We start from the raw sequence: 25813 nt of genomic DNA on the forward strand, positions 1-25813 counted from the left end.
CGTTTGGGTCTCTGAGGGAGGGGAGCACTTTGGCAGGTGGCCTAGTGGGGGCCAACTGAAGACAAAGGCTGGGCAGAGGCTTGAGGCCGTCTGGGGTGTGGCTGCACATGGGCTGGGGACGGCTCTGATGGGTCTTGATGCCAAGCTGAGGAACTTGGCTTTATCTGAAGGGCAGTGGGTAGTGGTTTGAAATCTCAGGGACAGAAAGGTGGCTCAAATGCCCCCAAAGATAGATTGGAGAAAATGAGGATGGAGGAAGGGGACTAGAGAAGGGGGTGACCGAAGCAGGGAGAGGACAGAGGTTCTCAGGGATCCTGAAGTAAGGTCTTGTATCCAGGGGGCGGACTGTATGCCAAGCCCTGCGCTGGGCACCAGATCGCTGCGCTGAGCAAGGCAGTTAAGGTCCCAGCCTCCTGGGGACTCCAGTGAGAAGGGGAGGCAGACCCTGGGAAGAGGCCTGGCTGGACGCTGTGGCACACAGGGCACGCCTGGCGATGTCTGGTCAGGCTGGACTGGGACGGTGGGGCTTGGATGCTGTGTGACATGTAACCCCAGGAAGGTGGGTCCCAGGCAGCGGGAAGAGCTTTGGGGGCAAATAAGAGGCCCGACGCTGACAGGCTTCCCTCATCTGTAACAGGAGAGCGAAGACACCTCCCAGGAATGAAGTAGGGTAGCTGGAGTGGCTGGTGTGTGGGGTGCTTGATGACCACCATTCAGCCACAAGTCGCTCTTGGGGACACAGTGGACAAGAAGGACCAAGTCCCTGCCCTTAGGAAGTATCATTGTGTGAGGGTGGGGAGGGCCCCACAAATAAGTAATGAAACAATAGGAAAAGTTCAGATCATGACCCACTCCCAATATAGTTATCTAGAGCAGCCCAAGAAGGCCTCTCTGAGAAGGTGAAATTTGAACTGAGAACTCAGTGATGGAAGGAGCCAGCCCTGCTAAGATCTGGTGGGGGTCGGGGTGGAGATATCCAGGCAGAGGGAACAGCAAGTGCAAAGGCCCTGAGGCTGGGAATTCAAGGCCAGCAGGGAAGTATCCCTGTCTCCCAGACTTCCATCCCTTAAGCTCTTTGTCGACAAGTCTCCTTCCAACCTGGGGCTGTCTGCTCAGAAAAGTGCCCCCCTTCCCTCCAGGCCACCTGGGACTCCAGACCACTGCCTGTCCCAGGTGCTGTCTGGGTGTGCACACGGAGGGCTGCTGAAATGTGTATTGGTGGAATGAGCGCAGAGGGTGGCGTGGCCGGGTGGGTGGCATGTGACCTATTGCAGTTTAAGGCACTTGGCCCAGAAATTAGGCCCAATGTTAATGAGGTCAAGGTGGAGGGTTTGATTTTGACACAGCCCAGCCCCTGGCAGCCAGATGGAGGGAGGAGCACTGCAACCCCGAGTCAAAAGTGGTCCCCACACACCCCATCCTGGTTTGGCTGAGTCCTCGACCCTTGACCTCAGTGCCATGCTGTTAACCTCCTTTTGCTTATTACAGCCTGGAAGCTTTTAATTCATGTTCCGTTCATGGGTTTTTGGTCCATAGCCCGGGCTGTCATGTGAGCCCGTGAGGCCCCGTAGAGCCCAGCTCGGTGCCTGTAGCAGGAGCAGTGTGAATCACTTCCCCTGTACTAGAAAGAGATGGGGTTTCTGTCTGTTTTGTTCCCTGATGTATCCCCAGGGCCTGGCACAGAGTCAGTGTTCAATAAATATTTGTGCAATGAGTGAATGGATCTAGGTTACCTCAGGAAGTACAGTGGTACCTCGGTTATCGAAAGTAATCTGTTCTGGAAGACCCTTCTAGTTCTGAAACGTTCGGAAACCGAGGCACCGTTTCCCTACAGAAAGTAATGCAAAATGGATTAATCCGTTCCAGACCTTTAAAATCAACCCCTAAAGCTGCAAATGTAGCATGAATTTTACTATCAAATGACACCATAGATCCATAAAACTTACGGCGTTGGTAAACCGAAATGTTCGTCAACGGAGACGTTCGAAAACCGAGGTACCATTGTAGTAGGTTACCTCTCAAAGTCTCCTCCTCTGTAAGAGAGCTTAATAATGCCACCCTCACAGGGTGGGGTGATGGGGAGCTAAAGGCCATTACTGGGGAGACGGTGCTCTGGATTCCGTAAGGCATGACAAAGAATTAAAAAAAAAAAAATGCTCTTTGTTCAGAGCAACAGGCTCAGGGAGTGAGCTGGAAGGTCATTGGAAGTCACCTACTCTCACCCTTCCTGCTGCATTTTGCATGTGGGGAGACTGAGGCCCACCGTCAGCAGTGAGTTGCCCAGGTCACGTGACAAATCAGTGACAGCCCCAGCTATAACCTGCCTGGTCTCACCCCCCTCCAGCACCAAAGACAGCTCTCAGGGAAGATCTGCCAGTCCTTCAGACTGAGGTATAACTGACAAAAAAGAAGGGGGTACTGGGTAGTGAAAAAGGACCTGGACTGAGTCACACAGGCCTGGCGCAGCAGTGCTGGCCCCGAGGACAGGGGATGGCACTGGGCCTGAGCCTGCGGCTCTATGTCACCATGAGAGCCCAAGAAGCCCCACTTTTCCCCTCTCTGGGCCTCAGTTTGCTGGGCCTAGGAAACCTCAGGGGATAGACCTTCAGACCTCACAATTTAGGTTTCGTGGTTCTCCCGTGGTGGGCATGGGCATGTATACCTACCCTTCTGTGCAGACTGAGGCTCTGCAGCCACAGCCGGGGTGCAGCCCAGCCTCCTGTCTTTCCTGTGCCTCAGTTTCCTGCTGTGGTGCCTGTTAGTGATCAGTGAGTCTTGCTAAATGTGTGGTCCGCTTCTGATTCTCGTTCAGGTATCGGCTCACAGCTCATGTCCTTGGAGGGCCCCCACACCCAGACCTCTACAAACGAGAGCTCCTACCCCCAGTTCATTTTCTACTATTTAATCACTATCAGCAACAGTCTTATTTGTCTCCTCAGTGGGGCTGCCCATCTCTTTCTAACAAGTAGGGCTGGCCCAGCCTGTTCTTTGCTGCATTTGAGCTCACAGTCCAGAGTAAGTGCCTGATAAATATATGTCAGATAAATGAACAAGTGCTCTTGGCCCCTGTGGAGAGGTCTCCCTTTCCTCTGAACAATAAGGAAACAGGCTCAGAAGGTTGAGGTTCCTGAGGAGAGCTGGAATTGATGGCCCCCAGGCCATCTGACTTCTCAGCCAGAGGAGCCAGTGGCCAGGCCAGTGGCCAAGCCTGAGCGTGGGTGACTTTCTGAGCCCTTGCCACCTCAGCCTCTCTCTTGGCCAGGCTGAGAACAAGCTGTGATGAGCTGTGAATGCTGGGGACCCAGGTGGGGTGGGGGTTATGTTGTCTGTCTCTGAAGATCGACGTGGCCACCTCAGCGCTTCCCCAGCCCAGCCCCTCTGGGAGCCCAGCTGTAGGGCTCTGACTCGCCAGGAAGGATTAGGCCTTAGCAGCAGTGCACAAATCGCTGTAAGCCTCTGCACGGAGGTGCTGCTTGGTCAGCAGCTGCCTCCTCCCCCTCCTTCCTCTTCCCACCTCCTCACTGGCTTCGCCCCACCTGGCTGTGTCACCAGGCTGTGAGGCCTTAGCCTGAGCCAAGAATGTCAATGGGGAAGATGGAAACGGGGACAGACTGACTTTCCTCCCCTTCCTTCTTCTCCTCCTGCCTCCCTTTCCTTCTTCCTCCTTTCTTTCCTCCCTCCCTCCCTCTTTCTGTCCTACCCAGTGTTTGCCAAACACCTCTATGCACCAGGCCCTGGGCTGGGTGCTGGGGACACTGAGATGAATCCTACCCAGTCCCTGCCCTCAAGGAGCTCCTGGTCTCAGGGGGCAGCAGGGGAAAACGAATAACCATGAGAGGTGGGAATTTGCTCCCAGCACCAGCGCTGTGGGGACCCAGCGGAGCAAGATGTGGACCAGGAGGGAACGTGGGAGACCCCCAGCTTCAGCAGGCGCTAACAGAGCCACGGCCCAGGGAGGGAGGGGCCAGCTGGTATGGAGGCACTGGAGGCGCTGGGGACCTGGGATGGCGTGGCTGGGAGGGACAGAGGGAGGACTAGGAGTCGGTCTCTGCCTGGCTGGCAGTCGGGGGCACTGATGGTTACAAGCAAGGCTGGAGCATCACCAGGTTCGCAGTTTAGGAAGCTATTCTGGAGTCTGGGTGGGGGAATGTCATGGAGTAAGCGCCTGCCCAGGTGAGAGCCCTGTGCAGTGGCGGCCTCTTTGCTGGGGCTCCTGCCTGCCCTGAGGGCAGGGCTGGGACAATTGGAAGGTCACGTGGTATCTTCAGTGGGCAGCAACCTTGGAGAGGGGTCACCTGCCCACTGAGAGTCCCAAGAGGCTGCTGGCTTTGGTAGCCTTGCTGGGGATAGGTGGGGACATTCAGCTGGCTGAGAGCCAGGCCCACCTAAGGTCTGGCTTGGGGTTCTTTCTGGGCTACCCAGTCCCCATCCCCCGCTTCCTTGCTTTCTCCGTAAGAATGTGGGAACAATGTTGAGGAACTGGAGACAAGAGGTCAGGATCAAGTGCAGCCTGAATCACTTCCAAGTTGTGTGGCGTCTGGTAGCCACTCCTCTCTCTGGGCCTCAGTCTTCTCTTAGTGAAATGGGTACCTCAACATCCCTGTGGGGCCTTCCTCATAGTGTGCAGGGGTTGTCAGATCATCGGACAAAGACTGAACCTCAGTGTCAGAGACCTGAACCAGTGTCAGAGCTGGAGGGGACTCTTTTGTATGCACCAGGAAACTGAGCCTTGGAGAGAGGACTGGACATGGTCAAGACCCCCTCCAGGTCGGGACAGGAGAGCAGAACATAGGCTTATGTGCACCTGGGTGCTGTACCCAGGCTGTACCTGGCTGTGAGTTCTGTCTTGGCTCAATAAATATTTGTTGAATAAAAGAAAAGAGTGCATAGCTAAGCCTCAGTTTCATCATCTGTATAATGGGCATCCTTGGAGGCCGCTGAGGATGAAATAAGATGATACATGGAAAGTGCTTAGCACAGGGTCTGGCACTCAGCAAGCACTTGACTTAATGGGAACTACGGTCATTGTTTTTCTCAAGACTCAGGCCTCCAGAGCTCAGCTTCCCTACGGCAGCAGAACCTGGCACGGAATACCCTCATTTTTGTGTTATTCGGCTGAAAGGATGCCTGCTGGAGTCTCATCTGGGCCCCCTCTCGCCTCCCCCCGCCTCTAGCCGTAGACCATCTGATCTGTCACTGTGATTGACGCCTGCCTGTTGGGTGGCTGGGACTGTTTTCTCTCTCTCCCCCCCTTTTCCTCAGCCATATGCAAATGATTTCGGTTCAAGTAATGCGCTAATGGAAATCCTAACACATTAATAAATGTTTAGCAAGAGAGAGCATGCATGATCGTAAGTAATTAGACACTCAACGGAGGAGTTCTGTTGGCACAACTGTCTGGCTCCCTTTCTCCATCATCTCCAAAGAGAGATGCAGATGGAGGCAGGGAGATGGGGTGGGGCATGGGTTCAGCTCTGACACTCACCACTGGCTGGCCTCTGCACCCGCTCCCCTCTTCACCCCTCCAATGAGGACCTTGGTTGCGATCTGCCCACTTCACAGGTGCCCTGTAAGGTACCACTAATCACGAAGGTGGTTTTCTACACCGTCTCTGACAGCCCATTTCTCTTGCTTCAAGACTTTGAATACAGCAGTTGCTTGCTCCCTCCTGGGCAGGTCGAGTGCAGGGTAAAGGAAGGGGCCTCAGGGATGGACAGATGAGGGGCTTCCCACCCAGAGCCAGGTGAGCTCCCTGGGCCCCAGCACCTCCACCTACCCCCGTGGCTGTAGAACAGAAATCAACCCTTCCTCACAGGGCTGGTGGGAGAACTGGGACAACATGAGATGCCCTCTCCCTCCCCAGCTCCTATTTGCTACCCATCCATGGCCTTGAGCTCCAAATCACTGTTCATGCTCAGGGGAAGGGACCGTAGTGGAACCTCAATTGGAACCCACTCGCTTTAGGAGCTGGAGGGAAGGAGAAAGCCTCAGGTTGGGTTTAGGCCTCTTTGCAGCTGGGAAAGGTGGTGGAGGCGGGGCCCTGGCCCAGGTGGGAAGTGGAGGACAGGCATGGACTCCAGACCCTCTGGGGAGGGGCCATCCTTGCCATCTTCTTTGGAGCCAGGTATCTTATTTCTTGTCAAGAAGGAGCCCCGTTAAACCAAAATATGTAAGTAAATAGACCCCATACCCCTACTCGCTCCCATATTGCCATTTCGATTAGATTAAATTTTAAGAGAATGCAAACGTAATGTTCCGCTCAGATCAAATTAGAAACAGGTGCACTTTTGCATAAGGAAATTAAGTTGCAGACAATATGAAGATTTGCTAAAATGTGGACACTGATGAAAATAAGTAGCCCTTTTATTTGTAATTATTGAGGCAATCTGTTCCCAAAGTGTACATGTTAATGGTCTGACAGATCTGTGGACTCCAGCAGGCTGCCATGAACAACTCAGAGCCGTTCTGAAAGTACCAGATTTTTTTTCTTAGAAAATATATGTACATTCTCTTCTCCATCTCCTGGTGCTATTTACAAGGTACGAAATGCCATAAATAGGAATTCTGTGGATACACACGTCCCCTCCCTAAAATACAAGCTCCATTTGGGCAGAAGACACATTCTGACAGTTGAACTCTCTTCCTTCTACGCTGCCTACAAGGTGGCCCCGAGGGAGAAGGTGGTCCCTGCGGTGTCAGTCAGGGGCTGGGGTCGTCCACGCGCCTGCGGCAGTAGGGACAGCAGGTGTGCTGAAGCACCAGCAGCTCGTAGTCCTCCGAGTGGAACATCTGAGGAAAGAGCCGTGAGCGGGGGCTGCAGGCCTGTGGGCATCGGCCCCGAGCCTCCTGGACTGCTGCCCTTCCAAGCAGAGGTGGCTGGCTTCACAGTGAGTCAGGGCTAGCACACCAGATCCAGGACTCCTTTGTCCAAGGACTGGGAGTGGTGGGGGAGAAAGGTCTGAAGCCCTGTTTTCTAAATGAAGTTCAAAGGTGAATCACACTTGTCCAGCCCTCCAGGATTAAGGTCAGGTACAGAGAGCCCAGGGTCAGGGGCAAGTCTGCTCCAGACAGCACATGGGATGCAAGCGAGAGGAGGGAGGGCCTAAAGAAAGCTAAGCCTCTTCTCCCTGAACAGCCAAGGCCAAGGCTGCCCAGGGATCACTTGTGCTCCTCCCAGATGCCCAGCCTCCCCAAGGGGACATTCGGGAAATGGAAAAGCAGAAAGAAGAAACCAGGAGCCTTGCATGAGCTGCAGGCAGTGGGTAGGGTACCTGGAAGCAGGAGGGGCACATGGTGATGGAGGCGTCGGGCAGGAGTGAACGGAAGTACTGCCACTGCAGGGGCGGGGGCCAGCGCTTGATGAGGACGTCCCGACGGCTCATGGAGCGCAGCACCGACCGGCTCACCACCACAGGCACGAACTCCGAGCCGCCCTGCTGCAGGGCAGGCGGGCGGGTGGGAAGCACAGGGCACCAGAGCCCTCCCTCAGCCACAGCGACAGGTTCATTTGGCTCACGATCCCAGAATTTGGGCGAGTGGCCAGGGTAGATCCCAGAGCTTCCCCTGGCAGAGCATGTAGCCCGTTGGCCATCTCTGGTCACAACAAGCCCCCCACCGGGAAGCAAGTTCCTCCTCACACCAAGGAGCGTGTACAGAAGGGACCTGACACCGCCCTCCCAACAGACTCTGCTGGCCTCAGCAGCCCCTCACTCACGGGGGCACCCTTACCTCAAAACTCAGCTTTGCTGTGAATGGGTCATCTCCCATGGAGTCCATGGTCTCGTCCAGTCTCAGAGTCTGAGAATCTGGAGGGGTCTGGTCAAGGATAGAACCTGAGGCCACGCAGGAAAGAAGACTCGCCCTCCACCCAATGTGCTGACTCACAGGCACTCCATCCGGGCCTTGTGTGTCTCCCTATGGCTCTGGGGAAGGGTGGCAGGGTCCACAGGACAGGTCTCCAGATGGAGCAATTGAGGGAACACAGGCCAGGGAGCAGACAGCCCTGATCACAGAGGGTGGGGCCAAGCCCCAGTGCACAGGTGGGGAAGGAGGGAAAATAGCTCTGATGGGCTCTCCGCTGCCCCACACGGACCACTCTATGGTTCTCGTGGGCCTCCCATGTGTGGGAATAGAAATGATGGGCCAGTAAATTGGCAATTCCTGGGGAAACACCTGGGAGTTGCCAGGTGGTTTGCAGGCACTTGAGATGGCCTCACAGGTCATAGCTCATGGAGACGGGGGTGAGAGTTCCTGCAGATCCTGAGGCCAGCCAGGTTAGGCTGACAGTCCCTAAGGAGCTGCCACCTCTGCCAGACAGTGGTGGAAGAGCTGATGTGAGGGCAAGGCCGTGGGACTCCCATGAGGAAGGCCCCCCGACCCCCGGGGACTGGAGGCTGCTGGGATGGGGTCAGGTACAGGACGTGGCTCCAGATGGCAGCAACAATCCAGCCTAAGCATCTGTGTGTGTGTGTCTGTGTGCGTGCGTGCAGAGGACTGGCGTGTGGACATGTTTTCTGTCTCCCTTCTTCAGCTCCCTGGGTTTTCCTCTCCCTCTGCTCCTCAAAATGTGGTCTATGGGCCAATGGCATCGGCATTACCTGGAAGCTGGTAGAAACGCAGGTTCCCAGCCCACCCAGACCTGCTGACCCAGCTGCATGTGCTAACAGGAGGGAGCGTGCAGAAGCCCTCCTCCCGTGTCCAGCAGGACAATCAATGAACACGGTCCTGGCCACAGCAAGAAGCTGAGGTGTGGCCTTTGGCCCAAGTTGTTCCAGCAAGGATGTGCCTGGGGGTTTTGGCTGACATGCTGTGAGGAGTGTCAACCCTTTCCGAGGGGTCACAAGGCTGATGGCATGCAGTGTCTGCACAGCTGATGGGGAGGGGTGGGTGCTGCCCAAGAATGACACCACCCAGAAGACAGCAGAGCCAAAAGGACAAGGCAGCCTCCTGCCAGTGCCAAGTGAGCACGTGGATCTGGCTAAGGGTCCACCTACGGCTCGGCTGCTTCACACTCTTTTGCTTGCTCAGCCTCTTTAGTCGTGCTCTCTGTGCCTTGTACATTAAAGGGACCTGACTAGAAGAGTTGGGGCCATGAATACAGAGGTCACATGCTATGTTAGTTGCCCCTCAGCTCTGTGTGGCCAGAAGCATGGACAGCGCCTTTTATGAGCCAGGGATGGGTGGGGGGCCCTCTGGGGAATGAAGCACAGGTAAAGGCCAAGGTCCCGTCTCCTCATCCATGTGCCACTTCTGGACCTGTAGGCACGCGCTGTCCCATCCTGCACCTTTCACTCTGGCCAGCTTTGCCTATGTCTGGCCTGTGCCCCTGCCACCATGTGGGCCTCTCCAATTGCTCAGCGACTGCCTGCCGTGCCCTTGCCCCAGCTGGCCCAACCATCCTATCAGGCGTCCCGCCTCCTCCTCGCACCCAAGCCCTGTGCTCGGCTGGCACACACGCAGCCCCAGCCCGGTGCCAGGGTACTGTTGCTGGTGATCTCTTGCCATTTGTTCTCGTGCTTGTGTCTTGGCGCCTCCAGGTCAATGAGGGAGACGGCTTCTTCGTCAGTGATCCCCTCCTCCAGGTAGAACTCCACCAGGTGCAGCACCTCTGGAGGGCACAGGGTACGGGGATGGCAACCCGGTGGCAGCTAGGGGCTGCTTGCTCTTGCCGGGCAGCATGAGAGAAGGTGGGGGGATCACAGAGTCCTCCCCCCTCAGAAACAGGCTTTACTGAAAGCAACCACACGCAGCAGGGCCCCCTCCTGCCTGCACCATGTCTGGGGGCAGCGGGGAGTGGGGTGGGGGTGTGCATGTGTGTGGGGGGGTGAGAACTGGGAGCCTTAGCCCCTCCTTCTTCCCCCTAATAGCTGGATGGGCTCTCTCCAAGGGAAGAGGCAAGGCCTCTGCCCAACTACAGGAAGGGGCTTCTGACCCTATATCAACGTAGAAGGAGCTGGGACTTGAGAACACATCTCAGTCTCCCAGACCAAATGCCCACCCAGCGGCCTCTATTCCTGGAGCATTTACGTCATGCAGGAGCATTTACGTCATGCAAAGCCCCACACCAGCTTCTGAGGAGTGGATGCTTCCGGTTTGGGCAGCACTGTGGGTCCTGTCTCTGGGAACGCTGAATGACTGTGTGTCAGGCATGGTGGGTGTCACACTGCCCCCATTTTACAAATCAGGACACATGTGTCCAATAAGCAGTGGAGTGAGCCCAGCCATCCAATGGTGCCCATCCATACGTGCCGGACTCACCGTAGGAAGAGGCGGAGAAGACGAAGGGCTGGCGGCAGTTGATGCAAACGTTGCCCAGGTTGTTTAGCAACGGGTTGTTGGTGGAACAGCGGTAGCACAAAGGCACCAGCTCCTGCAGAAAACACAAGCACCAGACTGGGCCTGGGTGCCCAGAGGAAAGGCCACCTGGGTGCGTGGGGAGGGGGCACTGGGCCTGGGGCTCTGTGCTCTGTGAAGCAGAGTAAGGTCCTACAGAGACGCTGGAGGCGTGTTACTTGGGGCTCGCTGTCACAGGCAGGGCTCAGCAGCACTGTTCTGGCAGGAATGACAATAACCATGGCCACATTTACTGGCCACTCACCATGCTCCAGGTGCTGTGCTGAGCACGTTACCTGCGCTGGCTCACACATCCTCACAGCCACCTGTGGGGAAGCTTTTATTTTGCACATCCCCATTTGACAGAGGAGAAAACCGAGGCTCAGAAGGACTGAGACACAGCCAGGAAAGGTGGAGCTGGGACCTGAAGTCATGTGTGTCTGATGCCAAATCTCTGCTCAGAGCTTGAAGAAGGGGACTGTGAAAGATAGTAGCTGGTTGTGTTAGAGGAAAGAAGGCTGGGGCACAGGCTGGGCTGCAGATACATGGGTTGGATTTACTGGACAGCAATAACCTGGTTCCAGAAAGAAGGTGGGCTAGGGCAGGGGCTCCTAGGATGAGGTGAAGGCAGAGCTACCTGGACATGGAGCTGTGGAGAGAGGCTAGGGCCAGAGCAGTGTGGGCTGGCCACAGCATGCACGGAGCCGTGGGAGGGCTAGGAAGCAAGGGAGGGCAGGGCTGTGGCACTCAGGGGGGCTGGGGGCTGCAGCCGGACCCCTAAGGGAGTTTCTGAGGGGTGCTGAGTAAAGACCAAAGGAGGCGGAGAGGGGAGAGTGGAAGGAGTTGGCAAATCACGGCTTAGGGAGGGGAGGGGGCACAGAGCCCTGAAAGCACAGCAGTCATCTTTCAAATGGAACTCAGGCCGGGCAAGAAAGCATCAGATGTCCAAAGAGGAGGTCGGAGAGAAGGAGAAGCCTCTAGCCCAAGGGGGCCATGCCCTCACCTCGCTGTCATGGAAGGGCTTGGAGCGGATGGTCAGGCTGCCCAGCTCGATGGACTTCTGGAACCTGGCGGGGATCTGCAGGCCCTGTAGCTTGTCATAGGCGTGCCGGGCCAGCTTGTAGGCACCCAGGGCCTTGCTTTGCTTGGCTAGAGTGAAGAGTGTGTTCCTGCCGATGACAGGGTTAAGGACAGCAAAGGCCACACGGGGCCCGAGAGCTGGCAATGCCCACCCTTGGCGTGAGCCTGTGCTGGAACACAGCCCAGGCGGGGGCCAGGAGGGCACGGGCAGGAGCCTGAGGACTGCTTTGTTCATTTGTGGGATGTGACTGTGTTTCTCGGATATCAATGCTCGGGGATTTTTTTCAGAGATAAAGACAATGCAGTTTCCATTAATATTTTAACCTTGTCTAGGTTGTCTAGGCCTGCTGATGGCTCATCTTGTACCCTGACCAGGACAAAATGACTCTCCCCACCTAGCCCAGCCTGCCAGCTAGGCCCTAGAATGCCCGGCACAAGTGCCCTCCTGCTCCAGCTCTGTCAGATAGAGCCTGGTCCCAGACTGCCTGGGGAGCCGCCCTGAGGTCTGGCTCCCAGAGCACATCTCTCTGCCTGCACTTCCCCAAGAGTCACAGCAAATTCTAAGTGTCAGCCTCGTCTGCTGAGGCCTTCCTCGGAGCTCCTCCGTCTGAGGCTCACAAGCCTTTGTGTTCAATCTCAGGTCACCTCAAATGCTGGCTGTGCCCAGGCCCGGCCTGCCCTTCCTCCCCACCCCACCTGTGAATGCCCTTCTCCACTTCCCCCTGGCAAGCCTCAGCTAACCACTGAGGCCCAAGTCCCATGCCTCCACCCCATTTTCCTGCCCGAGGTTCCTGCTCCCCACACCCCCAGTGGGGAGGTGAGTTTCCTTGTCTGTATCTCCACTCTGACTCCTCAAAGTCAAGGACTGTGTCAGGAGCCATTTCCAGGTCCCCAGCAGACAGCATAGGGTGAAGTTCAGTACAGGGGTTCAATCAAATTCTGCTGACTTGAATGGAACTTGCTGGAAAGGTTAGGTGCAGGTGCTAAGACCCCAGCAGGTGTGGTCAATGAAGGCATGGCTTGATTTGGGGGTTTCCCCTGAAATGTAAATGATGGGCCTGGAAAAAGAAAATGGCCTGGGACCTTTTTCCTTACTGAAAGAAGGTCGGGATGGGGCTGGGAAGGGGCTGAGTGAATATTGAGATTTAGAAGAGAACGGGATAATTATGACCTGTATGATTTGGGGGACCTTAAAGATTTGTCATTTCCTGGTAGTTTCTGGCAGCACACGCCCGCAGCCCCTTCTCAGCTGACAGTCCCTCTGTGGCCTTCACCAACAAGAGAAGGAGAGGCCACTGTCCATCCAGGCTAGCTGCCTAGGGCAGGCTTCATCTCCTCCCGCATACCATATTCACTTCACCTCCGTGCCCTCCCATGAGCTGGGTACGTTGCTGGAATATCTACTCTACCATCTTCCTGGTTACCTCAGCCTGCAGGATGGCTGCCAGCACGTCAAGGCACCCTTCTCGGCCATGGCCCCAGCCTTAGCTGCATCCCGCCCTTGAACACAGCACACATCCCACTGAACCCAGCCCTGATACTTGTCACCTCCCCCCTCAAACGGCAGCTTTGTCACCTACTGCCTGGCCAGGTGCTTGGGCAGAAAAAATGCCCCCAACCCGCCTCTCCAGGGACGATTCCAAGCCCAAAGGCCTGGTGCTTCCTCCATTTCAGTCACGCCCCCATTTGTGGGTTCCGGGAGAGCTTGGGCAGTGTGTTGGCCGGGGACCCAGTGCTGGGTCTAGCCCAGAGAGCCCTGAAAACCAATCTTCTCTTGGCACTAGCCCCTTGGCCTTCCTGGCTGGGCCTCTTCTACAGCAAACAGCAGCAGCGGGTAAGCTCTCTCTCTTCCCTGAGGGCTGCTGGAGAAAGGGAAGGTTCTGCCAGCAAAGTGCTCTGGAAAGAACTTCTCGGGGCCATTAGACAGAGGGGTGGGACAGAGAGCGGGGGTAAGAGAGAGGATACACTTTAGAGATGCCCAAGGGGGTGTCCTTGGTCAGGCTGTGCAGCAGGAACCTGGAGATGTTGAAGAGGGTTTCGGGAAGATGGAAACTGAACGGCTCCTCCTGCAGCGAGAAAAGCAAACAGGAACTGAATTCTTCAACTGAGCCGCAGCCGGGCCAGCCCGGAAGGCAGACACCAATAATTCCAAGATACTTCAGTAAAGGAGCAGATCTGCTTAATGAGCACCTACTGTACACAGGGTGCTTGATAGCCACTGTCTCACGTGGTCTTTAACACAGTCCTATGAGGGATACATTTTCATCCTCACTGTCCTGATGGGCAAACACATCATCTGCCCAAATCATGCGGCTGGAAAGAGGCAGAGCTGGGACTCAAACCCAGGTCCGGTTCCAAAGCCCAAGCATGTCTGTCTTCTGAGTGGCACTGCTTTTGGGGTTCGTAATGATTCCATTTCCATGAGCTCAAGTCGTCCCCAATTAGCTCTAAAAGAGAAGTCCTCTGTGCAATTTAGGACATGACCACATTATAAATGTGTGTTTAATGGGAGGCAGTTAACCCTTCAGAGCATGAAATCGCACACCTCTTCTCTGCTCTCCAACTGCAGCTTGCCCATTCGATGCCCACCAAACAAGCACATGCAGTGGAGCCCCTCAGCGCTCATCCCTGTGCCCAGCCCCTGGCACAGGCCCTAATTGCACAGGCGCTCAACATGTGTTAGCAGAATGAATAGGTCTTCTGTACCTCGAGGCTGCCAGAAGATCCGCACAGCAGACCACAGGGAATTTTCTATCTGAAAGGGTCCATTAAAGGTTAAGAATACTGTTTTGAAGTAATCCGGCACAATGTGTGCAAACTGAGACTGCTTTAGATGACAATGCTTAAATCAGGCCAGCTACACCCCCCCCCCCCCCCCAAGCACTTACATGGTAATAAACTGACATTTCCTGAAAGGTCTTACTAGACCAATCCTCCTCACCGAGCCACCAGGACCTAGGCCTTAACTGGTCTAAATTCACTAGGACTCGCTTTACATTACACTTCAGTTCAGAGCCCAGCATTCTCTCTTTAGTTCTCACTTATATGTCTATAGCCTCTGTTAGTTCCAAGAACCCAAGAAAACCTGAGACTGTATCCTTTTCTGGGTGACAGCCAGAGAGAAGCCTACCTCTGGTTACACTGTACTAGCTGTGGAAGCTAAGAAATGTCCCAGAAAGAACAGGGCGGGGGGAGGAGGTTGAACACCTCAGGATGAACACCTGTCCTCTGGGAAAGAAGCCATGCTCTCAGGAAAACTCGGCTGCTTTCCATTCTAGTCTAATCTGAATCCTAGCTGCTCTGCTGGGCCCTGAGGCCAAACCCTAAAATACCACCCACCTGCAGGCCTTTGCACATGATGTGACCTCTGTCAGGAATGTCCTTCCTTCTCCTCTTCACTTGCCCCATTCTTACTTACCTCCATGCTCTTGGCTTACGGGTCACCTCCTCCAGGAAGTCTTCTTAGGCCTCTAAGCTTTTCTTTGAGGGAACTGTACTGCAACTGCTTGTTATTAGACTAGGAACTCCTCAGGGGCAGGGACAATGTCTTGTTCACCACTGTGTCCTGTCACACAGCAGGAATTTGTTGAATAAAGGAATGGCCCAAAGAATCCTTTCTAGAATGAACAGCCATGGCTACCACGTAGTGTGAAGCTGTCACAAGCTCAACAGTTGCACGTAGGTCCTGGAGCAGAGCTCAGGTGTTACAGAGAGGAGACCCACCCACAAAGCCCACATCCCCAGGTGTAAAGGAGAAAGAATGAGGAGAGAAAGAGCTGGGCTCCAGTGTGACTCAGGCAAGTCGAGAGTGAGCTGGGGCCGACTTTCAAGACTAAGTTGAGTTTGGGGTCTTTTTTGGGGGGTGGCTTCTTTCCAGGTGAGCTAAGGGGCCCTGAAAGGACTGTAAGGGAAGATGAGGTCCCTTGAGACCACTGACCCTAGTGTGGGTGAGAGATGAGACGCAGGCTTGATGGGTGGCTCAGGCAGAGCCTATCAGAGGAGTCTTTCTTGCCAGACTTTCCCCAGAGATGAACAATGTGCTGAGAGTTCAGCACAAATGAGGGGCAAAGAGGTGCCCAGGTGGAAGGCCGGGCCTTCGAGATGGTCCAAGAACTGTAAATTGCTCAACCTGGGAGAGCAGACCAATGGAAACCTCTTTTGGAGCCTCTGTACCGGGCAGTAGGAGAAGCTGACGTTCACCTAGGGTCACTCTGTGCCAGGCACTCTTTCAAGTGCTTTTCTAATATTAACTCATTTAGTCCTCACAACGACCCCATAAAGTAGGCACTGTTATTACCCCCAATTTTATAGAGAAGGAAGCAGCAGCACAGAGGAAAGTAAACGACTTGCCGAAGGTCACACAGTGGGGCTGGGTGTTAGGCCAGGTAGGAACCTTCTCAAAGTTAGAGGGGAGCGGCAGAGCGAGACTAAAAGCACAGGCTATGGAGCCAGGCTGTCTGGGTTCAAGTCCTGGCTCTCCTACTTACTAGCTGTGGGCTGTCTCTGTCCAGCACCTCAGTTTCCTCATCTCTAAAATGGGGATGATACTATGTACTTCACAGTGTGGCTGAAAAGCTTTGATTTAGTTAATACAATGAAGCCCTCAGCACGTTGCCTCGTATGTAGTAAGTGTTCACTAAAGGTTGGTTATTGATATTATCCTCCAGGCTGATCAGCACAGGATAAGCTCACATTGTAGAAGCTTAATCAACACTTAGAAGCTTAATCAATATTTGTTAAGTGACTGAGGATACACAAAATGAGGAAGCTGATGACGATCTGTCACCTATCCCCCACAGGAAGGAGGTAGATTTAAAATGGCTTAATCAAAAGAATCAAGGAGTAACTAAAAAGAACTATTTGGGCCTCCGGAGATCAAGCCAACACTCCTGTTTTATAGAGAAGGAAACTAAGGGCCAGAGAGAGGAAGTAAATTGCTCAACGTCACACAGCAAGCCAGTGGCAGGGCCAGGGAGGGACCTCAGGTCTTTGCTTACAGCTGGGACTTTACCCATCTAGGAGAGAGAGCCCCACAGAATGTCCTGATCATTTCAGAGGCAGCCCTTTGTCTGACTAACCCAGAGTCGGCCTGAGTCCCCCAAACCGGAAACAAGCAACTAGAAAGACCCACCCATTCTAGCTCTGACTTGCTAATTCAGAAGCTCACAGCTTGCTACATGTCAAACAAGTAGCTAATCAAAGAAAATCAAATTTTGTCTCCCAGGAGGAGAGCAGGATTTCTCGGCAGGTCACCCTGCCCAGTGGGTTTACTTTCCATCCAGAGGTCTGCTTGCTGCTCTTTAACATGTCAGTGCGCCTAGTTTGGTAAGCGGCTCCCCCGCCAGGCAGCCGTCTCCTGGCCACCTTACCGTGCACCGCTGGATGGCATGGTAGCCGTGGTACAGCTCCGCCAAGTGCTGGAAGTGGTGGAACTTGCTAAGCATCACATCCTTCTGGGCAGGATCTGTGGTGTGCAGTGGGAAGGCAGGAGGGCAGGAGGGAGAAGACAAGTCAAACTGTGTCTAGAAGGAAGGGCTAGGGAACGGCACTCTTGCTGGTGCCAGTTCTCCCTCTACACCAGACCTACGCTGGGGAGAGTGGCAAAGGGGTGCAGTGAATGGCAAAGGTGCTGTGTTTAGGAGCTGGGGCCGTCCCAAGACAAGCAAAGTCTCAGCTTGGCAGAAAACATGGTCCGGGAAAGTCTGAGGATATTTCCTGCAGGTTCTCCCAGACCCCACACTACACCCTACAAGGTCATTCCACTGGGAGAACACCAGCTGGGGCAAGAAGGTGACCACTGGGACCCAGGGCTACCAGAGAAGCCTGGCGGGGAGTGTGGGCAGGCGTTGACTTTATTCATGCTCACCTCAAGCCTCTTTCTGCTGTGCTATTCCTTATCAAAAGCAGACCATTGGCCAAAACAAAAATGCCATCCTACACCTGGACTTGACATTTATCAAACTATAACCATGGCTTCTGTGAGGCTCACAGCATACTTAGGAAGGAAGCAGGGTAAGATTAACCCCCCCCCCCCCCATGCTACAGACAGGGACGTAGAGTTTGGGAAGGAACTGTGACTTGTTCCAAGTCACCTAGCTGCCTCCAATTCCAGTGTTTTCCCATTCCTGCACGTTGGCCTTGGTTAAATAAGGACATCCCCTGTCCCCGCCACCTCTTCCAGAACTCCCTCAGAGCATCATGGGAAGTCTTGTGAAAGAAAGCAACTTTGAAACTATTTTCCTCCTGGAATGAGTGAGAATCTGGAGTGTGTTATTTGTAAAGTGATCTCTTTTTCATCTCTTCATTACATATATTTTTTTAAAACCAGAGCTCACTCAGGTCCAGTTATGGGCTCCCAGGTAGCAGGGGATCGGTATGTTCTGAATTAGCAACACAGGGCAGGACTTCCCATCTGCAATCCCAGGAGGGCCCTCATCCCATCCTGTAGCTTACGGGCAAACGGGCAAACGGGAAAAAGATGACACACCAGATTACGCCTCTTCAAGGCAGGGTTTCGGACAATACACCCCATAAACAAGCCCAGGGCTTTAATTAAAACGTCCCAGCTTTCTCGATGTTTATCTTGGTGCCAGAGAGGGCCTGGCTGGTGTTTACTTACCTTGAGCGATATCGAGGCACTGCATGGACAGCATCCAGTAATAACAGGCAGCATCATTAAATCTGCTCTCGACCACGGCGTTGTGTGTGAGCTGCTCCAGCACCCTGACCGCTTCCCCCTGCCGCCCAGCCTTGTGGAACGCTGGGGGGGCACAAAAGCACACGCAGTTGGGGGAGTTGGAGGGACTCCTGCGGGGCTCGCAAGGGGCTGCTTGCTGGAGACGTAGGACACTCGTCAGACCATCTGTGGCAGTTCGTTGCTGGGATGCGCCTCTCAGGCCGAAGGCTATAAATAACTGAGGCTATGTCCTGAAAAAACTACAGTGAGATATGCTCCTTTTTGGCTGGGAAAAGGCAACCGACTTTGGAAAGGCACGGCAGCCAGGAAAACCTGAGGGACCAAACTGCAGGGCAAAGTCTGAGGACGAAACTGTTGCTCTTTATCAGTGAGGTTTTGCCCCTGCCCCACTCCAGGGCAAAGCCTTGTGACTTCTGAGGTGACATGACACGATCTGACTTTTTAAGTTGTGCTCTGCGAGGTGGAGGTAAAGTGGCATGCCCGAGGTCACAGAACTGAGCCCAACTCAAGTCCTCAATCGGTCAACTGAGTTATTTTGATGACAATCTTGAAAAAATTTTGGCTTCGCTCTAGCAACCAAACATTTGTGAAAACAAGCAAAGAAATAATCTCTCAATCATTCCTACACCCATTTAAGAGAAATTTCCTATACCTACTATGTGCCAGACCCTTGGGTCATTGGGAGCTGCCAGGGAAGCACTTCCAGCTGTGACATTTGCCCACATGTGATCATCCAGCTTAGATCCAAATCTTCAGCTTTAGAGAAGGAAAAGGTCTGGCCTTTGTTCCACTCTCATCTCCAATCTCTTGTCTGAGTACCAAGTTACTATGGCGATAGATTCTTGGAAGGGCAGACACAGACAGATGGATAGGTTGATATGTTTTGCCCAAACATGCAGCTACTTCAACAACTGGGTGCTCTGGAAATGCTGAAGCAGTAGAGAACACGCTGTCCTTCAAAGGGGGCTTTTAGCTGAGGAACTCCGACAGGGAGACGTTTGTTCCAAAATGTGTCTGGAGTGGCAACCGCTACCATACCACATGTAAATGAGATGCTATGGAATATGACGCACCCAACTTCAATTAGAAGAATTCCTAAAGAGGTAGCAAAACCTAGCAGAAGAGTCAGGTTCCCTAGCCAGACACATCCTGGTCCAATTCGGGCTGTGTCACTCTCTGGCTTTGTGTCTCTGCAGGGCTGCTGCAGAGATTTAAGATTAACTACACACAGATAAGGGCCCAGCCAGTGCCTGACACAGAGAAGGCAGTCACATTTTGAAATTATTATTACCAGTTAAAGCTCTATACTCCCTTTCACTCCTCTTTCAGAAACTGCCAAACCTGGTGAGCGGCCCACTTTACCAGGGGAAATGCCAAGGAGCAGAGGACACCCCATTTATCTGAGCCAGAAAGAGAATCCAAGTTTCTATTCGTGGTAGAGGAAAGTGGCAGGTGAGACAGCGCTAGACTCTGTAGGAGTCCTCTCATTTTGTCCTCACCCCGCCTTGGCTCAAATTCCCTCTCTGCCACTTCCTTGCTGTGGGACTTCAGGCAAATCCCTTTTCCTCTTCCAACGTCAGTGTTCTCATCTACAAAATGGTACCTCCATCACAGGGCTGTTGTGAGGATTAAATGGAAAGACAGATTCGTGTGCATGGTACTTTGCTCAGAGAGGAGATAGGACCTGCCTGAGGTCCTGAGGCAGGTGAGTCATGGACCCAGGTGTGTCCGACTCCAAAGCCTACGTTCTTTCCACTACGTTCCTTCCCAGGTTTCACTGCTAAACACATCGCGTCCCCAGATAAAGTCATGCTTCTTAGGGCCTACAATGGGAGGGGCTCGGCAGCCTTCCTGGAATGTGTATCTGGGCAGGCCCTTCAGCGTGGTGCCAGTCTGCGTGGCCTACCTTTCTGGGCTTCCTCAAAACGATCGTTCTCGGCTAGCCACTGAGCGTAGGGCACGTAGATGTCATCCTTAAACTCGGGATGCTTCTCGCCCAGAGCAAAGGCCTGGAGGAAGGAGCAAATGCATTCGTAATAAAGCAGCCCCCGTAGCCCCCATGAAAACACGGCACTTGGCTGAATCCATTAGGGATGTCATATTTTGCCAGCCTGACAACTCAGAGGGGGAGAGTGCCTCCCCTCCACCACCCCCAGAAACGCAAAAACAAATCAGCTCTTTGAAAACAAAAGGCAATTAACAGCAATATGCAAGCAACTGGATTCACTACACAACACAGTCTGTTTCTGGACCATAGAAGCGGCACAGAATCGGAAACATTTTATTTTGAGGGTTTGCGTGGGCTCCTGTGGCGCTGCAAACAGATTTCTTTTAATTGCAGGCGACACCTAAGGAAACAGAACTGACATTATCATCATCCTGTGTATTAGCTGTCAAAGATGACGGTGGATTGGTGCTGTATGGGACCCAGCGACTGCTTATCTAAGCCCCAGAACCACCTGTCAGGCCAGGAGAATCGGAAATGAGTCACGGGGGACAGTATGTGGCAACGGGAGAAAGTTTGCCTGACATATAGCCAGGACTGAGTGGTTCCAAGATGTTCCAATTTATGCTGCTTCAGAAATCTCCTGATAAATTCATCTTGAGAAGTGATTATTGCCTCTGTCCCTAGCCCCACCTTTTCTCATCCGTGACCTTGTCACCTAACCAAATGGAGCAGCTCAGAGGGCAGACAGGAGTCAGACACATCACACCTAGAAAAGGTCTCGCTCTGGCTCTATAAACTAGACCATGCTGGGCAGGTGAGGCGGGGTAAGGACTTAGGGCGCAACCTCTAATGCTCTCGGGGATGAATTTCAATCCAGGGCACAGGTAGCCAGTGAGTTGGAAGGTGCGTTCCAGCCACAGAAAGGGCAGCACATAGCTGCTTCTACAGCCTCACCTCAGCCATCTTTCCTGCTGACCTGGCTAATTATTCTCATCTGTCCCTCAGGCCAGAGGAGCCTAGATCAGGAGTGGGAGTGGCAGGTAGGCAAGAAGGAGGAGGAGGAGCCTGACCCCTGAAATTGCTCTGGCAGCCTGCACCTGGAATGTGTGGGTGACATTTTCTGCCAAAATGCCGCCCAGAATGTTTTAAATGTCACATAGGTGTGTCTCCACGTCAGAGAGGCATTAGCCTGTGATGCTGGCCAGAGGCAGCTCAGACCAACAGCAGGTACTGGGTGCTGTCACATTAATTCTCACATCCCTGGTCTCTATCACAGGCCTGGAACAGAGCCATCAGTCCATAAAGCTTTTCTGAATGAATGAATGAATGAATGAATGAATGAACAAATGGAAAGCTAGTACCAAAGGCCCTCTAAGATAATCTAGCTCAGAGAATTCACAGTTAAGTCTCCTGACTGTAATGAGGTTAAGTCTCCTGACTGCAATTCATTCCCACAATGAGGGCATCTGCTCTCCATCCAAACCCCCAAAAGCCCCCTGTGGCCAAGGGCTTAGGCGGGGCCCCCTAACCCATGAGGCATGCTCTATCCTCACCTCATCCCAGCGCTGGGTCTCCACGTGCAGCTGAATCAAGGACTTCAGGTCACCAATCTTCAGGTAGGTCTCCGCAGCATAGCCAGGGTTATCCAGCTTCTTAAAGTAGTGAGCGCACATTAGCAGGGGCTCCCGCTCGGCCTTGTCCAGCTTACGGGCAATGTCGATTAACCTGCAGAGGCAAGCACAGAGGGAGGAGATGGCCTCCTGTGGAAGGAAGCGGCATGGGCTCCTGGGGTCTTCTCCAGGGCGGGCTCTGTATTGATTCACGCTGATGTTCCCAGGGCTCAGTATGGTGTCACAGTCCCTGGTGCTCGAGGGGGGTTATTAAATGAGTGAATACACATTCCAAAAACAGTCCTAGTGACTGGGAGAGGTTGCCTGCTAAAGGACACCATCCCCCGCCTCCCCCTCACGTGCCTTCCATAGGAGTTACTAATCGATGCAGCAGGATCTGGGGAGTGACATGAACATCTACTGATCACCTACTGCACCAAGCAGAGCACCATGAGTTTTCACATGGGAGATCTCATTGAATCTCCACCACCCTACGAGGTGGTGCTGTTATTCCCATCTTACAAATGAAAAGACTAAAGACTAGGGTGGAAGGTGAAGCAACCTGCCCAAGACTGCAGCCAGGAAGTGGCAAAGTGCTCTTTCCACCATGGTTTGGGGAATTCTCATGAGAAAGTAGAGGCAGAGGCATGACAATTCTTCAGTGAGGTGACCTCTACAGGAAGCGGCATGTGTGGGGCCTGCTCTGGGCTCTGGAAGGAAGGCCTACAGGAAATCCTGGCTGTGCCAACTCTCCTGGCCAAGGTGCTAACCACGGGGGAGGGGCCACAGGGACTGCTGGCTCACCACTTCTCCCCAATGGTGACCGGCTCTCCCACTGCTTGTGGGGACATGGGGGCTGAATGGAACATGTTTGTTCCCCCTGGTCAGGCCAGGGTTTGGAGTAAAACCAGCTCTCCCAGGAGAAAGGGGTCCTACCCAGCTTGCTTTTTGTGAGAAAGGAAAGGGAAGCAGCTGTAACAGATCCCTGTCTCAGAGACAGGCAAGCTCAGGGAGGCCTGTCAATCTGTACTTAGAATAATAATGGCATCTAAAAATAACACTTCTCAGCAGAGAAGCGACACATTTTTAGGGAAAGATGGCACAGGCAACCCCTTAGAACCCCCTCAGCCCCACCCATCAAATCAAATATCCCTGAAGAAGAGACACTTTTACAGCCTGGAAAGGGCAAAACATGCTGAATGTCTCTTTCCTGAACTAGTTAAGTCTCTCCTCAAGGTAACCTGATACGTATCAGTTGCAAAAGAAAGAGAAGTGAAGAACTAGAGGAGAGAGCGGACTTAAATCTGCCTGGCTCTCTCCTGTACCATCCCTTTTGTGGAAAGAATAAATTGGGGGGCAAAATCTGTGTCTCTTTCTTGAAGAAACTTTATTCTTGGACACACACGCCGACCACATGGTGGGGTTCACAGGGGTGACTTAGTTATTAACCAGCCCTTTTCCCTCCCCAGGTCCTGTCTGGGCCACCACTCCCTGTGGACCACAGGACAGGCAACAGCCCTTCGGGCTCAGACTGAGCCCACCTCAGGAGCCGCTCCCTCACTTGCTCTCTAACAGCTATGGCAGCGTGCACACATATACTACGCACACGTTCCCCCCCTCACACACACATACGTGCACACACACATACACATACATGTACGAGCATGAAGCCCACTTTCCCTGACTTCCCCCTGGAGATCTGATACTCTAAGGGTCCCAACACTGAATCCATCCTCTGTCCGGCAGCCCCACCCAAGCCTGCTCTCTCCTCTGTTCTCTACCTTGGCGAGTGGCATTCCCACTACCAGGCCCAGAGCTCAGAACCAGCCTGCAACCCCCTCGCCTGGCCCCACCCCGACGACCCCATTCTGTCAGTTCTGCCTCCTCCCTGCCTCGCTCATTCCCTCAGCCACCATATTTCTCCCTGGTCTGCTGCACTGCCACTCATCTGGTCTCCCTTCCTGTAGTTTTCACCTCCATTCTACACCCACTGCCTAAGTGGGCTTCCGACAGCACAGCCCTGACAAGGGATCCTTGCTACTTACTGACAAATCTAAATGCCTGTTTGGCACCCGAGACCCTCCCAGACACCCTGCCCACAGTCAGCTGTCCTTCACACCTACACCTTTTATTCCAACCACAGCCAACCTGTTCGTTTTCTGCTGCTCTTCTGGCCTACATGTCCTGCCCCTTCCTACCAGCTCTGCCTCTTAAAATGCATCAAGGCCTTTCACGTGACTACCTTCTAGAATACATCTATGGTTCCTCCCGTGAGAATTCACATCTCCTTTCCTGATGTGCCAGCAATTTTTCTTGTTCTTTTCCAGTTCCTACCATTACCGGTGTTATGGGCCTTGACGTTGGCCAGGTCAGTTTGAAGCTCAGCTTCACGACATGCCAGCTATTTTGCTTTGTGTGATCACTGGTCCTTCAGCCTTGGTTTCCTCATGTGGAAGATGGGCATGGAAACACCCACACTTAGGGTGCAGAGGGGGGAGGAGGGGAGAACCAGATGCCTGCAAGGTACCGCAGTGCCTGGCTGGTAGGGAGGGCTCAGGGAATGGCAATGCCAACACCTGGGTGTCTCCCCCTCTCACTCCCTCCCACCCTTTCCCTGAGGAATTCGCTAAGCTCCTCAAAGGCAGCAAATGCCTCATTCAATCTCTGTCTCTCCCAACACCCTAGTTACTACCACATTCGGATTAGATATTTAGAGAAACACTATTTTTTTTCCTTGTCAGTCAAAATGAAGAGCTGACATGACATGATATGCCGCCAAATGCTTCTTGGGGCAGGGACTGAAAACCTACGTGTCAACCCAGCCATGGTCACCGCTGATCTCGATGGCCTTGACGTGCTCTCCCGCCGACATGTACATCTCCACAGCGGCTTTGGGCTCGTTGATATTTCTAGCCCAGTCAGCCTGTTTGGTGATTAGCATCTTTGTTTCTTTGGGGTCTCCAGATCCAAGGAAATCCTGAGGAAGCACAACAAACAAAAACACTCCGAATTAGAACTTCCTGCTGCCAGCATTACGTCAGGCTGCCGAAAGCTGGAGCAAGCAAAGGCTCCACTTGGCTGAAGCAGGCGATCAGGATGCAAGTGTGGGCTCATCCCTGCATGGCTGACTGGGGGCGTCCCAGGTGTCAGGGAGGGGTGCTCACAGGCCGCCCCATAGGGGTCCCTGGGGGTACCGGGACAGCGTCAAGGACGAGGGGCCTCAGCACTTCCTGCCCTTCCAACTAAGGGACATTTGTTCTTCAGCTAGACAGCACTTTCCAGACTCTTTGCAGTACTGTACACAAACTGCAGTGTGGAGGGTTACTTTCTCTTCTCTCTCTCTCTCTCTCTCTCTCTCTCTCTTTCTCTCTCATATAGTTTGATGTATATGTGACTATTGCTATATAGTGACTCTACAATCTGGTTGTACAATTTTGAATACTCAGACCTACAATATTTATTCAGGTAAACAGGGATCATACCACATGCCTCAGAGTGAAGCTGAGCACGTGGTCCCTTCAACTTAGACAAAACGATTCACCGAGTCTAGGAAGGCCTCTTTGCCCCCTCCCCTCCATCACCACCACACTGGAAGTACTATTTCTATCAGTTTTCTGAATCAGGTCTGTTGCCTGAACTTAGAGCATCATCCCATTGGTTTTTCCCCCAGCTATTTGCCTAGGGCAGATAAAGAGCACAAATGTTTTTGGTTAATTACTTCTCCACTGGATAGTATCACACTGTCTGGACATCAGGTCTGCAGGAGTGGGGACAGCAGGAGGACACTGGGGATCTGAGGTGCGGAAAGGGGCCTGGAGAGAAGCTCTGAAGGAAGAGAGGCCTATGGATCTGGAGGCAAAGAGGTCAAAGCATGAGGGCCCATGTTCCTTCCACCACAACAAGGGGTCTCTGAAGGGCCAGGCCCAGCTTCCCAGGATTGGCCCTAGAATGCGTGAGAAACAGCCTCAGAAAATCACCTCTTTTCAGGATAGTTTCCCAAAATATATACGTGGGAGTTCATCATAGTTGAGGCAGCTTTGGTGCTGACATTTTTAAAGGTGGGGCTTTTCAAAAAGGGAAATTAAGAGCACTGAGAGCCCAGATCTGCATTACTGGTAAGAAGCGGTTTGTCTTAGGAATAATGTA

The 25813-nt window shown here is 53.4% G+C and overlaps 1 protein-coding gene across 4 annotated transcripts in view; it reads right to left on the reverse strand.

Annotated features, from left to right (window-relative positions):
- Positions 1-6345: 6345 nt before the first annotated feature.
- IFT122 (intraflagellar transport 122) overlaps positions 6346-25813 on the reverse strand; it is a 64926-nt gene continuing 45458 nt past the window's right edge. For 2 of the 4 annotated variants that reach the window (XM_019746757.2, XM_019746774.2), the window contains 12 exons: positions 24478-24644; positions 21611-21782; positions 20016-20118; positions 18032-18172; positions 16782-16876; positions 13378-13478; positions 11336-11501; positions 10258-10369; positions 9482-9607; positions 7729-7805; positions 7272-7436; positions 6346-6789 (listed from right to left, as the gene is read on the reverse strand). In XM_019746757.2, the coding sequence (XP_019602316.2) occupies positions 6700-6789; positions 7272-7436; positions 7729-7805; positions 9482-9607; positions 10258-10369; positions 11336-11501; positions 13378-13478; positions 16782-16876; positions 18032-18172; positions 20016-20118; positions 21611-21782; positions 24478-24644 (1515 nt within the window). In that variant the 3' untranslated portion in view covers positions 6346-6699. The remainder of the gene's footprint in view (positions 6790-7271; positions 7437-7728; positions 7806-9481; positions 9608-10257; positions 10370-11335; positions 11502-13377; positions 13479-16781; positions 16877-18031; positions 18173-20015; positions 20119-21610; positions 21783-24477; positions 24645-25813) is intronic. The other 2 variants (XM_019746766.2, XM_074312959.1) reach the window with 2 other exon arrangements.

This window comes from Rhinolophus sinicus, linkage group LG10, assembly GCF_036562045.2.
Source record: "Rhinolophus sinicus isolate RSC01 linkage group LG10, ASM3656204v1, whole genome shotgun sequence".
NCBI classification, from domain to species: Eukaryota; Metazoa; Chordata; class Mammalia; order Chiroptera; family Rhinolophidae; genus Rhinolophus; species Rhinolophus sinicus.